We start from the raw sequence: 14,758 nt of genomic DNA, 5'->3' as shown, positions 1-14,758 counted from the left end.
GCAAGAAGTCGACATTGAAGCTAAGAAAGGCTATCGTGAGTCGATCCACTGTCAACAGTCGTGACATCTGGAAATGAGGATGCGCTCATCCCTGCGGCCACTCCCTGGAGGCGTCACTAGTAAGACTCACGACCTCTCAGAGGTTAGTAGAGCTCCGGGTGGCCTTCTGACCAAAGTCTCTGCAGACAGGTTATCCCCTCCCCAGAGACTCCGCACCCAGGCTGGTATTAGTTGCTGAAGACTGCTCAGGGAATCCATGCTTTTGAAAGTAGTCTCAGATTTAGGGAAACCTTCAGGCATTGATCCCTGAGCTGAAATACTCTCCCTTCCAATGTCCTGGATTAACACCAACGCACCCCCCTCTTTTTTAAACTGCAGGCTGGCACCTACTTCTCTTCCGTTGATTGGGCCTTTCTGTAAGAAAGCTTAGATCATAACTTTTTTAGGGCGTAGGATACGATCTGGTAATCGTAATTTTATTTGGCTGTTTCACAAGTCTACCTATATGGAGTGTACTTGATGGGATAGGAGAACAGGGGCATGGGAGGGAACAGATTAGAAAAAGTGACTGGGGAGCAATGGAAGATGCAAAATGAAGGACAAAGTTTACAGGGGAAGGGAAAAGGGGTATATAACAGGTGTTGGGATGCCGACCTATACAGCCAAAACCTTGGTGTAGGAATTTTTGGTCTTATCCTTGGTTATCCTTTATCTACACACACACACACACACACACACACACACACACATACACACACACACCAGCTACCCCAGAGTAAGGAATACCTTACTCTCCTCACACTGAGGACCAGGTCTCCCTAGGTCACTGTCTCCAACCTCTGATGGTACAACCATAGTGCCCATCCATTCAAACCATTTCTATGAGCCAGAAGTTCTTACTTCAGGACTCCTGGGGCAGCCCAGTCCTTCACATCGTCGCCGCTTGCACTCTGGACCTCCCAGCGGGGATGAGCTCTCCCTAGCCCAAGCACCAGGATGGCTCACCGTTCCACATCTCCTCTTCCCCTTACAATCCCAGAAGCAAATGCAAAGTCCTGATTTTCCTAAGGATTTTTATTGACAGTCACCAGGGAAACCACACTGTCCTATGGAAGACTAGAGTCCGAGCCAAACACATTTTGGTCCAAAGACCTCTGAATCCTGAGGTCATTTCTTTGACTGATTCTCCTCAGGCTCATCTTCATCTTGATTAACAGTCCCCTCAGTTCCCAGTGTTCAGCAGAATGTCGGGAGCAGGCTCCTCTATTGAGCCTTCATGAACTTTGCCCCAGGAGGCTGGCAAGGTTGTCATGCTGACTCCTCTGCAACTTTGTAATCTCCCCATGTGAGAAAGTCTTCTCTCCTGTATGGTTTCCCCTTGTCTTCTACAGGGAAACTATGGGAAAGACAAGGACCCCACAGGTGCTAGCAGCCCATCTCTAGATGCACAAAGGATAGAATTCACGGGAAAGTAGGAAGACATCTCAATATCACTACTCTCTTGGCTTCCACTTTTTTCACAAATCATGGCTATCCAGGTGCTTAGAGAAAGTCATTACCCTCCCTTCCTTTATTCTGTTTGTTATTGACTTTTTTTTTTTTTTTTAATTACTGCAAGTAGAGATTAGAGCACAGGTAGTGAGAGGCCCAGTGGGAAATGTTATTTCACAGAGCTGCACGGCTACATAGCTGCACACAGTAACACTGAGTTACAAGCCCAAGCATGATGCCCAGCTACCTACAGAAATATTGGCTCAAAAGGCCAAACAGGGTGGGACTTGGCAGCAGCAGTGGTGGTGGGAACTACTGCCCTAGAAGTGGAGCGCATGTGCAGAGAGGGCCTCTGGGGAGGTAGTGAGAGAGGCATCTGCTGTCTGGTGCTTTAGGACCCCTCCCCCACCACTCTCTGGCCCACCCTGGACTCCCCAGGGGACGGGAGTCACAGCTGAAGCTGGCTGTAGGTGCTCCCAAATGCCTTGATGCCCCTGTTGGAAGAAAAAGGGACAGGTCATTAGAGAGAGGACTTTGTGTCCCACTTTCCTTTATCCAGATCTGATTCAGACCATCTCCTAGAGGCCAAGGTAGCCCTCAGGCCAGAGCAACCACCTTTAGGCCTTCCCTGTATCCCCGCCTCCTCTGATACACTGACTACTATGAAGAACATGTTGCTGCAAGAGCCTGAGAACAGGTTTCAAATTTTATTTTGCCTCCACCAGCTGAGTGGAACAGATGGTAGAGTTCAGCTGTGGGGAGCCGAGAGGATCCAGGTGAGGGGCCACTCACCATGCCTGGGGAGGGAGCCAGCCGCCCCTTCCTCTCCAGCATCTTTAGCTTTGAGCCCACAGCATCAACCTGGGACATGACTCCTTCTAGGACGGTCTCCAGCTGCAGAACTCTCTTTGTGAGCCTGTGTAGGATTTGAGAGAGATCGAGGGAGCAGAAATAGGTATGTGTCTAGAGAGCTGGGTGTCTATAGGGGTAAGGGGGACAGAACAATGTGTGTCTGGATAGGAGCAAGGAAGGTAAGCCGAGCCTTGTAGGGAGAATTAAAGGGGGACAGAGGTTCTCCCTGGGCTAGGACAGGGGATTCGAAGGTTGTGGAAAGAAGCTCAAGGTAGGATATTATAAAGACAGTCAGCCCTGGGCCCCTGACTGCACATACGTGTAGAATTCTTCTCCTGAAACCCAGCCACTGGCTCTGGCAGCCTCTGGATGCGACTCGCCTGGTGGATTCCTCACAACAGACCGACCCAAGTTCTCAATCTCAGTGTTGAGGGCCACCTGATCAGGAAGTCAGAGGTCAGAGAGGAGAAGATGACTCTGAGAAGCCATCAGTTCCTGTTCCATCACCTGTTCTAATGGGCTCTCAGGACCAGGCTGTGGGCTCCAGTTCTTGCTATTCCCCTTCCCTCTCAAACTCTGGAGATAATGGGATCAGAGGGATAGTGCTGACACAAAGCTGGCCCAACCTCTGGAAGGGAATCACCACCCAAAGAAACAAGACACGAGCTCCTGGAGGCCTTGATTGATGTGTTCACTAAAAGCCAACTCAGTTTGGGAGAGGAGGGACAGTACCCGAGTTCCTCACATTGCTCCTCCTGCCCTTGACTTCTTGGTCTACACTAGATAGGAATAAAGCAGGCATAATAGGGGCGGCTGAGGATCAGAGTTTGAAAATCCCAAGGAGAAGGCAAGTCCTCAGGAGGAACTGTCAGATTCTTGGGCAATTGGTCTTTTCCCCCTAAGACTGTGTTTCTCAACCTTGCTATGCATTAGAATCACCTGGGGAGTTTTAAAAAGTACTGAGGTCTGGGCCCCCCAACTCCCCCCACCCAAAAGATTCTGGTCGAGGGTGTGTGGTCTGACTATGAGGATCTTTAAAAGCTTCTAGGGTATTCTAACATGTAGCAACTTGAGAACCACTATTCTAGAGCGCTCTTTCCTGCCCATCTATCAGAGGGTTTTCAGTTTGTGTTTGTGTTCTGGGCATGTTGACAGGGAAGGGAGGGTAAGCAATTTCCTTACACTACCTCTCCAGCCACCAGCTGGGCTCACCCGCTCCTCCTCCAGGTCCTGTCGCATTTGTTCCTGCTCCTTCTCATCCAGGACGCGATTCCCATCTTGGTCAAACTTGGTGAAGGCAGCTGTGAGCTCAGTGATCTCATGCTCTGCATGCCCCAGTCTGAGGAGAACAGGACAATGAAATGACTTCTGACATGCCATTGCTGTGATCTCTCGATTATGGACTCCCCACTCTTTTTTGCCAGACTCTGGCAAGACCCTTTCACTCTGGGGAAGAGGAGGACCACATGGGAAAGCCAGGATTTCCAAGGTTTAGCAATTTTATCCCAAAGAAATCTCTTTGCCTCTAAATAACCTGTCCCCCACCACCCTCAGCTTCCGCTTTATGCCCTACCCCTGAAATCCATCCTCTATAATGCAACTAGAGTTGATTAAACTTTCTAAAGTGCAGGTCTAAATATACCCTTTCCCTGCTTAAAATCCCTCTGGCCACCCTACTCTTTGGTAGAGCAGTGGTGTTTGAGGCTTTTCCAATATGACACTTGCCCATTTCTCTGGCCTCATCTCTTGCTATGCCTCACCTTTCATTGGATACCTTAGCAATGATCAGTCACTCACTACTCTGTGCCTGGCCTACAGCTGGTACTCACAATACATATGTTCAGTGTTTGTTAATATGTTTACTGGGAAGAAGGGAGAGAATGGCTAAAGGAATAGACCAGTACTTGTGGGGGAAAATAGAACCAAGACCAGAGTTTTGTGGGCGTAAGGGATGTATACAATGATTAGGGAATTATATTATTACTTTAATCCTAAGAGTTGGTTCAATAGGGTCCAGATACAGAACATAGTCAGAGACCTTTAAACCAAGGGCACAATTCTGAAGGTCAGGATCAGAGACCTATAGGCCAAAGTCAAAGGCCAATTAGTCAAGGTCAGGGGTCCATAGGCCAAGATCAGAGGCTTATAGGCTAAGCATGAATGGCTGAGGGTCAAAGATTTATAACGAATGTTCGAGTAAATTGGATTCCTGATTGCTCACTCCTTCAAGGTGTTGGTGAAATCCTGGAACTGGATCTCCTGCTCCCCACCCTGTAGGACCTTCTGCACATCCGAAACCTGCTCCTTCCTCAGACGCAGCCTCAGTAGGGTCTTGTTATAGCTCTAGAAGAGGAAAGTAAACAGGCACCAGTTCCTGCATCATCCCTTGCTCCCACCCCCACTGACAAGATGCCAGCCTTCCAGGGATAAGTCGAAGGCACACAAGAGCACAGACCTCTATGCAGAGGTGTAGCCCAAGGAATTAAGTAGTTACTTGTTTCAGGAGGTCAGAAAGCTGCAGCTCATCCTTCTGTCCAGCCAACTCTTCCTTGACCTCTGAATATGTGTCATTGATGATGGCCAGGAACATGTTCTGAAGGATAAGGCAGGGACACAGGTCCTCACCCCCAAACCCACTAACAGCATTGAGCCCACTGACCCTATTAATGTCCTAGACACGTGTTGTAAAGGGGCCAATGCTTTCAACCTCAGCTCTGCAGCCCACTAAGCCCTGCATCTCAGGGTCCCCAGAGGCTTTCAGCACAGTGCTTTTAGGGATGGATCGTGCTCCCTCATCAACCTGGTGTCCTCACTCAATTGCTGCAGTAAACTGACCAGAAGGATACTCCAACATGCCACAGAACCCCGCCATATAAGGGCCCACGAGGCACTGAAGTCAGAGACTTTTCAAGGTGAGAATATAATTGTGCTTTCTTTATCATCTACCCTCGATCCATATCTGTATCCCCATCCATTGACCAAATAAAGAAACCTGCTGGCTTTGTTAATAAATATCAAACCCAGATTTCTCAGGTTGTCATGGAGAAAGAACAAATACAAAGCAGTGGTCGTAGAAATAGCCCGAGATCCCCAGAAAAAGGGGGTCTTGGAGAATAGGCATAAAAGCTTCCAGGTGCATCCACTTCTCTTGAGGCGTTTTTCTCTCCCTTTCCATCCTTGGGGGATAATGGTTTGCGTTTAGTGAGGGAGCCTGCAGATTCCTTACACTGTGCAAATGACCTGACTGCTGACCACACCGACCAACCACCTTGGCCAGCTCTCAGAAGATCCCGCCTCACAGACTCCCTATTCTTGATGTGAGAAACCCATAGTAATCCTGAATGCAGAACATGGAGGGGTATCAAAACTCCACCCTACAGACCCTCTACACCTCTTGCCCTCAGGTTCCCAAATCCCCACCTCTCACAAGGACCCTCACCAGTAGCACAAAGAAGACGAAGAAGACGTAGGTGACAAAGTAGGCAGGTCCCAGGATGCGGTTGGCATTGTCAATAGCATTGTAATCAAAGTCCCCAAGGATGATCCGGAACTGAGTGAAACTGAGAGACCAGGGACGGGCTTCAACCAGAGCCTAACCACAACGCGGACTCCAGTCCACACCCCCATCCCACTTTCCTAACGACTGCTCTTCCACGAGCTCACAGACCCCACCCTGCACCTCCGACCCGATCTGAGAGAGACAGTGAGGTGACAGGCCTCCAGAGACTCTCACAGACGCTTTAAGCACAGATATGCCCACACGCATATTCCCAGCTTCCCCAAGGATACATCCACCCACAGAGCTGGAGGGTGAGGAGGGCCCTGGAGCTGAAGGGCCAGGGAGGAGTGAAGGGGGCAGGACACATACATGCACTTGATGAAAGTGCTAAAGTTTTCCACTTGGGTCCCGAACAGCAGGTAGCCGAGCTGGGCGTAGGCGAAAAAAACGATGAAGAACATGACGGCGAAGCCCAGGATGTCCTTGGCGCAGCGGGCCAGCGTGGAGGAGAGCTGGGTCATGGTTTTGTTGAAGCTGATGTACTTGAATATCTGGAAGGACCATGTTGAACCAAGCGATTAAGGAAGAAAAGAGAAAAGCTTTGTTTACTAACAATTGTCACCCCAATAAATTAAAAATAAATTAATAAAAAAAAAATAAATAAAAGAGAAAAGCTTTGAAGAGTCCACTCTGGGGGACTCCGGGGGCCACAGGAGTAGCTGAACCAGACAAGGAAAATAAGACGAGCATTGAGGAAGGGAGCGTTGAGCGCCCTGAGGCAGAACTGAGGAGAGGAGTCCCAGGGTACCTTGATCCAGGCAAAGAAGAGGTTGACAGCGTTCATGTTGTTGTACTGTGTCTGCCAGAAGGCGAGGAACTCGAAGTCAGCGTACATGTTTGGCTGCTGCAGGAGCTTCCCCATCAGCCGATTCACCTCGAGAGTTCGGAATATGTGGAAGCCCACAGCCACAATGGAGAGCTGTCATCGCAAGTTGGAGGTGTCAGAAGTTAAGGGGATCTCAAGGGAAGTTCAACAATGAAGTCACAGAGGTAAGTAAGACAGGTGGGGAGAAAAAACACCTCCGCTGCTGAGTTGTTGGCTATCTCAGGTTCAAATGGAACTGGACAGGATGAGTGGCCAATGTTTTAAAGCCCAAGAGAAGGCTCGGGCCAGTGTAAAAAATTTACAACCCATGTGGGTTGTAAAGGGCCATAGAGAACTGGAGCTAAGTGACTTTATTTCCCCCGCCACTTCCCAGCCTTGGTCAGGAAATTAATGTGTCCTGTTAATAGGAAGGAGACAAAGATGAAGAGGCAGAATATTTTAATAGAAAAGGCAGGAGTTTTAATGGGACAGGTCATAAAGGCAAGAGACAGAATAGGAACAGCATATCAAATGCATAAAGAAAGAGCAGGGCCTGCAGCACAGACTGGAGGGAGAGGGGGTGTGGCCTTCCCAGGGCTGAGCCAGGGGCACATCAGCCTCTTGCTTCGGGAGCTGTTACCCAGGGATTTGATCAGAAGTCCTAAGGAGGACATGGGACTTCAAAAGGATGAACTTGGCGCCCCTACCATGGTGGATGGTCCTTCTCCCAATATGTCCCAAGTCCAAGATATTTGTCCCTCACCAAGATGACCACCAGGTCCAGAATATTCCAGATGCTGCTGAGGTAGCTAAGCCGATGGATGTGCAGCTCCAGGATCTCCTCCACCACATAGTAGAAGATGAAGATGCAGAAGATGATCTCACAGCCAACGATAAAGAAGTCCCAGCTGCTGACGTAGCGAATCAGCTTAACCGTGCGGATTTGCCAGGATGGGATGGCACCTCCGGTAGCTGGAAACTCCACCACCAGTCTGTGGGAGGAGGGGGAGAGGTCCGGGGGCGCTGGGCTGGGCTGGGACAGTTCCTCCCCTCCCCACCCCCATCCCCACCACAGGGTATGTTTAGGGAAGGGTCTCAAGCAGAGGAAAAAGGAACCAGGAACCACGGATGGAGGGATGCCGTAGGGAAAGAGGACCCACCTCAGAACACAGAAAAGATTGATGTTGGCATTGTAGACTGAGAAGTCGATGAAGACCACCCGAGTGCCCCTGTCTAGCCACAGGCCCTCCTGAAGGTCCCGGAGTGCTTCTGCACTGCCCTGCCGGGATCCCGGAAGGTCCAGGTAGTAGCCACCTCCACTGTAGCTTGTGAGCTGACCCCAGTGAGAGGAGCCCCCCAGCTCATCCTGGGAGTGGTATGTCCACCTGCCCAGAAAGAAGCCATCTGATCAGAGGTCTGACCCAAACGAAAGCTGATCTCCCAAGGCAATGGCAATACTTAATGATTGCCTGGGCTTTACAGTTTCACGTAGATTATATATGCATATCATGCATATGTGTATTTCACAGATATTATCTTGTCCGATACTAACAACTGTTTGAGAATTGAGGGTAAACATTATCTACATTTTGCAAGTGAGGAAACTGAGACTCAGAGATGTCTGAGGTTATTTGGCTACTTAGTGGCAGAACTGAAACTCAAATGTAAAATTCCTTTCACCTCCCTGGTGGTTTAGTGGTTAGGATTCAGCGCTCTCAAATATAAATCTCCTAATTTTTCACGATGTCACCCAAGACTATGAATGCCAAACCCAAGCCCCACTTTCGACCCCAGCCTGGGTAGTTCCAGTAAGGGGAACGCCTGTCCCATACAATCTAGTAAAACCCCTTTCTGCTCCTATGGTTGTGCACCCCATGATTCTTTATTCTGTCCACAAATTTTCCCCCCCTGGAACCTTATTTCCTCCCCCTTCTTTTCAGTCCTATCTATCCTTCCCCCCATTTCTTCCCTAATTCCTCATCCACATTCAATTCCAAAGGTCAGACTCTTCCAACCATGACTCATGTGGCAGTGTCAATGCTTCATCCATTCTCCATGTCCCCAAGGGACTTCTGGGCAAGAAAGGATGCTTTCTCTGGCAGAAGTGCCTCCAGAGTAGGGCAAAGGTGGCCATGACCTGTATGTAAACAAGTCCAGAGGCTATGGCTCTATCTGCTAATGCACCTTCTTTGTTCCTGAGTAATCCAGACCCAGGTCTCCCAACAATCACAGTTGGGACTCAGAGAGATGCCCCCACCCCATTTCCCCTGAGAACCCCCAAGGCGCTACCTCTACCTCTCCCCTTAAGGCTCAGTGGAAGTGGTTCCTAAACCTTGGTGGGATGGTGTCAGGTTCAGAGGGGCAAGCCCTGTGACATTGGCGGGGGGACTCACTCACGCAGTGCCATTGAGGGGCCCAAAGGGGAGCTGCTCTTCCTTGTCCGGAGAGTAGATGTCATAGCAGCTCAAAATGTCCTCGCGGAAGTCCTCGTGCACCACACAGGAGTCATTGCGGACCCTCAGCTGCCGCAGCCTCGGAACCCCCAGAAGCAGGTTCTCATAGTAGATGAAGGAGTGGGAGCCACGGCCCAGGCTCTGGTTGTTGTACCATTTGGTCCAATACAAACTGTCCAGTAATGGGCCCTGGGCAAACTAGACCACAAGCTGGGTTGGGCCTAACTCAGCCTCATGCCGATCCCTACCCTCAGAATGACTTTTGCCCTCACTCCCTGACACCACAGCTTATCTCCAGTCTGTTTCTGTTGGACTCCTCAGCTAATACATGAACCTTGACCAGATCTTGACCTGATGTGGGCTTCCTCTTTATTTAAAGTGCATTTAGAAGTTCAGCCTTACCTCTGACTCCCAATACTAGTCTTAACTACTGGCTTGACTCCCGGATCTCTCACCTACCTCCACCTTACCTCTCACCTGACCCATTAATTCTTGCCTGACCCTTTGACTCATCCTGTTCGTGGAATGGCCTGGTCTCTGCATATGGCCCGATCCACTGTCTGATATCCCTGAACCCTGGCCTGTGGCCTCAGCCTTCAGGTCATTGAGAAGGGGGGGGATAGAAGTGATGTCATACTCACATCCCAGAAGTCCACCATGCTGCTGATGGCCTGGAAGGAGACTCCGGTGTCTGACGGGGTATGTAAGAAGAGCTCAGACATCACTTTGGTGTAGTAATAGGCACTGGAGCTTGTCATTCCATAGGTCACTAAAAACCAACCCAAGAGGCAGTGTCCTGCTCACTGTTCCCATCTCCATGCTCCAGAAAAAATAAACAAACAAACAAAAAAACACCCCAGGAAATCCCATGGCTGTGGGGCCAGACTTGCTACCTAGATAGCTCATCAAACCCACCCTGTAGAATTGGCTGGGGAGGCTGATGGTGGCATTGGGGAAACCAGGGACTACTTGAAGGAAGATTTGTTGTTGCTACAAGATCACCCCACCTCTTCCCTCCCACACTCACCTTAGAAAGACTGAATACCACTCAGTAATTGTGTCTTGACATTGTCATTCTGAAAATTCACTTTCCGGAACCAGCTTAACTTCCTACTTCTCACTCCCCAGCATCAAGAAATTTCCACCTTGTGCATCAGGTAGTGCTTCCTTGTATTTGTCTTATATTTGTGCCCCTGGGAAAGTGCCTCCAAATTCTAGAGGACTCCAGGGACTTGGCCAAACACCTTACAATGGAGATGTGGTCTCCTGGACCCTGGAGTCACTAACTCTGCAGCCGTGGGAGGAGGAGGTCGGCATGCTAACTCTGGCCCCGGGTACCTCCTGATGGGCACAGCTGTCTCCTGAGAGAAGCATCCCCACATCAAAAAGACCTGGCCCTTGCCCTGAAGAACTGGATCGCCCTCAAGTACCCTAACCCCCAGTCTAAAGTAGAGCTGTCAGCATTTTCTGGTTAAAAGGCAGAATTTGAAGAGTATGAGCCATTTACTTTACAGATTGTCCCTCAACGTAGATTTATCTGATGTTTCCTCGTGCTTAAATTCAGGTTATGCATTTTGGCAAGGAATACCAAAGGCGTATATGATCTAATATTACCTTTGATCCCTGTTAAGGTGGTGTCTTCCAGCTTTCTTCAATGTAAAATTATTATTTTCCTCTTTGTAATTAATACATATTTTGTGGGGAAATACTTTGAGACTATGTAAATATCCTGTTACTCATCAATCTTTCACCTACTAGTTTTAGCATCCATTGATGACTTTTGCCTGATTATTACTATTGTGGTTGTCAAGTTGTGATTTTCTCATTCTCTCATCCCTTCTGCATTTATTAGTTGGCACTCTCTTCAGGAAAAGCTTTCGCTTCTTTCTCATTTATTTATTCACTTGTATATGTCAGTATAAATGCATGGATTCTTGTTTTTTCTTATAGTTTATACTTTGTTAATATGACTTATTTTATTATTCAACATTTTATCTAAATCATTAAAGACAAAGAAACACTAAAGAATTGTTCTAGATTGAAAGAGATTACAGAAACATGAAAACTAAATGCAATATGTATTTTTAATTGGGATTATATCCTGGACCATAATATTTTTCTTTTACTATAAAAGCTATTAGTGAAGTAATGAGTGAAATTATAATAAGCTCTGTTCATTAGATAAAGTACTGGAACAATGATAACTTTCTGACTTTGATAAGAGAATGTCCTTGTTTTTAGAAAATACACATTAAAGTATTTAGGAGTAATGGGGCATTATGTCTGCAATTTACTCTCAAACAGTGTGTGTCTGTGTGTGTGTGTGTGTGTGTCCGTGTGTGTGTGTCTGTGTGTGTAGAAAGAAAGAAAGAGGGAAAGTTAGAGAGGGAGTGAGGGAGAGAAAAGGAGAGAGAAAGAGGGAGAATAATAAAGGAAAAGCAAGGATGGTAAAATGTTTATATTTGGGAAATCTGGATGAATGTTTATAAGAATTCCTTGTATTACTCTTGCAACTTTTCTGCAAGTCTGTATTTACATCAAAAAAGTTTAAGTAGGGTTTCTCAGCGTCTTATGATCAACTCCCTTTAAGAATGTTCCTTTTCAAATCTTGGGCCATATTTTCTCCCACCACCCCATCTGGAAAAGGAATGGCTTGGGTGGACTGGAGCTCACCCATACTCGTGGAGGGAAGAGGGGCTAATATGGTCCCAGATTACACACAGGCAACATCATACTTTTCCAGGGGGAAAATTAACAAAGAAGGAAGTAGTATTATTTCCCATTCCCCCATTCCACTCTATTAAGTCCAAGAAACGACTTTACTTTTCTCTAACTCAAATCTGTGATTATCTGACCTTAATATCTGGAGTACTCAGACTCAACTTTTCTGCATCTGAAAAATGGGCTGGAAATCAAACATCTGTCTGCTAAGATCTTGCCCATCACACAGTTAGAACTGATGGTCAGTGAGCTGAACCTTTCTTCGTGAGATGGGCTGATAAAATGCTTACATCTCCTGGATGGCCACTAGGTGGTACTCATTGCTGCATCTTTTTCTCTTCTCTAATTCTCCAATTCTAAGTTACTGCTCAGAATGAACATTCCTCTGAACTGGCTGCCAACTCTTTATGGAGGCATAACATCTCTGATTAGTGTTTCCTTGAAAATAAGACCTAATCGGAAAATAAGCCCTGGCATGATTTTTCAAGATGACATCCCCTGAACATAAGCCCTAATGCATCTTTTGAAGCAAAACTTAATATAAGACCCGGTCTTATTTTCGGGGAAACCCGGTAGTATCCAAGACAGTAAAGACTATGTATTCTGAGAAAAATGGTTTCACCTGGTCAAATGCCCACTGACTTAGAACACCTATTATATGCCCTATGCTAAGTGTTCTATATGCCTACTTCACTTAATCTTACAACAACCCTATGTATTAGATGTTCTTATTATCCCCATTTTCCAGTCTCAGAGAACTAAAGTAACTTGTCCAAGGTAAATAACTAATGGAGTCAGCATTCAAAAGCAAATCTGTCTGCCTCCATAGTAAATTAATTTTGTTCTGTTTCCAAGGACAGAACTATATCTAAGGGGTAGAAGTTACAGGAGGAAAAATTAGGCTCCTCAAAATGCAGGACTTCCTAACTACTAGTGCTCTCAATTATGAAATGGAGCACTTCACAAATATCCATTTCACCTCTGAGAATGTCAGCAAAGGACTGAGGGTCACATGGAGGGGGTCCTGCAATGGGCAGTGGGTGGCGTTCTGGTTCCTTCCTTGAAGATCCAGTGAAGTGGAAGTTCTGTGTATTGCAAAAAAATGACACTAGAGCATAGAATGGGTGGGAGCTAGGAGTCAGAATTTGAGTCAGTATATCAAATGTCAGTATATCAGTACATTACATGCTACCTTTTTTCTGTAGTGAGGGCCTCATTCCAGGAAATTTTCAGACACTGGACAATAACTGCATGAGATTGCTATGAAGGGGATTTATAGACAAGGTGATGGTTTCACCATCCAATACAGAGTTTCTGATTTTTCTTTTCTCTTGGACAGAAATTAAGTTCTTTTAGACATACTACATCATGCCTTTTGACCTTGGCCTTAGATCAAATTCACAGTTGCTGAATAATAATAACAATAACCACCATTTACTGACACATTATTCACTGGGCTTTGCCTACTTTGTCACCCATTATCCTGAAAAAAGCCTCATAAAGTAGGAACTACCATTTGCATTTTATGAGATCCAAAATGTTATTAAATAACTTGTCCAAAGATCAGATAGCCAGCAAGTAGAACTTGGGTTCAAGCTCAAGTCTGCCTTACTCCAAAGACCATGAATTTGGCCACCGCTCTACACTAAATTAATATATCTCACTAACACTCAAAATCCTTCTGTTTAGGGTCTCTCACTCTCCTTCCAAAATCAATCCAAATAGTTAGGATTATGCAAGTTTATAAGATGTCCTTATGAGAAAACTCTATTTGAAGAATTTAATATCTGAGTCAGGAGGTGAATTGCAAAAGTACTTGGTAGCCTCAAAAGATTACCACCTTAAAAGAAGCTTCAAATTTCTTCATTCTGGTTTAAATGGATAATTGTACAAAAATCTGTTTTGAGAATCATATTCTGACATAGATGAGTCCCAACAATGGAAAAAGAATAACATGCACAAAAATGTGACCTGGATTATTTATAATATCAAAGAATTGCAAATAATCGAAATGGTTAAGTAAATTATGATATCATTGGGAGACGCTTAATGGACTATGAGACAGCCACTGAAATGGTAATAAAAAAGTGCAAAAGTGTACAGGTCTGTATTACATCATCTATAAATCACATTGTGTGTACACCTGAAATCTATGTAACTTTACTAACAATTGTCACCCCAATAAACTTTAATTGGAAAAAAAAAGTGCAAAAGTGTTTCCACCCTATCATTACAATGAAATACTTTTTTAAATGCCAAGAATGTAAAAACTTGAAAGAAAAATTAACTTTTTAAATAATGAGGAGTATAATAGGTAGATTTTATTTCTCTTCATTTCCATGGAGTTCAATTAACTCCATATCTAATAATAATAGATATAAAACCACAAAATCATTAATAAAAAAATCTTTCTACCTATTTGTTTCCAAGTTACAGGCTGAAATTTCCAGGTGCTGGATACTGTACTGGACTTTGTGATTGCCTCCCTAAGATCCTCTCTTGGTTAATACCATGTCTTTATTTCAGGTATCACACCTGTATGGATCATCTCACATATAAGTTGCTAGAAGCTGAATCCAACCCTGGCTCAAGGACTCAACAGGAAGTTTAAACCTCAGCTAACCCACAAATGCCCCTCCTTTGGCACCATTACAGGTTGAGGGAAGAGCATGTAACCCATTTCAAACCAAGGAGTCACGAAGAGAGATTTCTGGAACTTTTAGGACCTTTTATCTCATACTAGATACGAGTGAGAAAGCCCAAGGGAATTAGCCTTAGGATGAAAGTGATTGTGCAGCTGGCAGAACTGAGCGACAGAAACAGACGGGTCTTTGACGATGTCATTAAGCCAGTGGATTGATCCACCCAGAACCCTAA

At 46.0% G+C, this 14,758-nt stretch overlaps 1 protein-coding gene and 1 long non-coding RNA gene across 4 annotated transcripts in view; one reads left to right on the top strand and one right to left on the bottom strand.

The window, feature by feature from the left end:
- Positions 1–7: 7 nt before the first annotated feature.
- Positions 8–6,394, top strand: LOC117036108 (uncharacterized). 2 transcript variants are annotated; one of them, XR_004425323.1, is made up of 3 exons: positions 8–142; positions 4,574–5,255; positions 6,259–6,394. It is a non-coding gene; the product is annotated as an uncharacterized LOC117036108 (long non-coding RNA). The 2 variants fall into 2 exon arrangements; XR_004425324.1 differs by lacking the exon at positions 8–142 and adding an exon at positions 2,326–2,446.
- PKD2L1 (polycystin 2 like 1, transient receptor potential cation channel) overlaps positions 1,445–14,758 on the bottom strand; it is a 33,868-nt gene continuing 20,554 nt past the window's right edge. The window contains exons 5-17 of one of the 2 annotated variants that reach the window (XM_033130743.1): positions 9,802–9,929; positions 9,105–9,358; positions 7,868–8,092; positions 7,471–7,699; positions 6,651–6,821; positions 6,212–6,393; positions 5,783–5,903; positions 4,838–4,936; positions 4,565–4,686; positions 3,556–3,682; positions 2,663–2,781; positions 2,284–2,407; positions 1,445–1,985 (exon numbers count right to left, since the gene is read on the bottom strand). In XM_033130743.1, the coding sequence (XP_032986634.1) occupies positions 1,812–1,985; positions 2,284–2,407; positions 2,663–2,781; positions 3,556–3,682; positions 4,565–4,686; positions 4,838–4,936; positions 5,783–5,903; positions 6,212–6,393; positions 6,651–6,821; positions 7,471–7,699; positions 7,868–8,092; positions 9,105–9,358; positions 9,802–9,929 (2,075 nt within the window). In that variant the 3' untranslated portion in view covers positions 1,445–1,811. Of the gene's footprint in view, positions 1,986–2,283; positions 2,408–2,662; positions 2,782–3,555; positions 3,683–4,564; positions 4,687–4,837; positions 4,937–5,782; positions 5,904–6,211; positions 6,394–6,650; positions 6,822–7,470; positions 8,093–9,104; positions 9,359–9,801; positions 9,930–14,758 lie in introns of both variants that reach the window. The other variant, XM_033130742.1, reaches the window with a different exon arrangement.

Source organism: Rhinolophus ferrumequinum, chromosome 16, assembly GCF_004115265.2.
Source record: "Rhinolophus ferrumequinum isolate MPI-CBG mRhiFer1 chromosome 16, mRhiFer1_v1.p, whole genome shotgun sequence".
Taxonomy (NCBI): Eukaryota; Metazoa; Chordata; class Mammalia; order Chiroptera; family Rhinolophidae; genus Rhinolophus; species Rhinolophus ferrumequinum.
The sequence above is the reverse complement of the archived record's forward strand: the minus strand, read 5'-3'. Positions and strand labels throughout refer to the sequence as shown.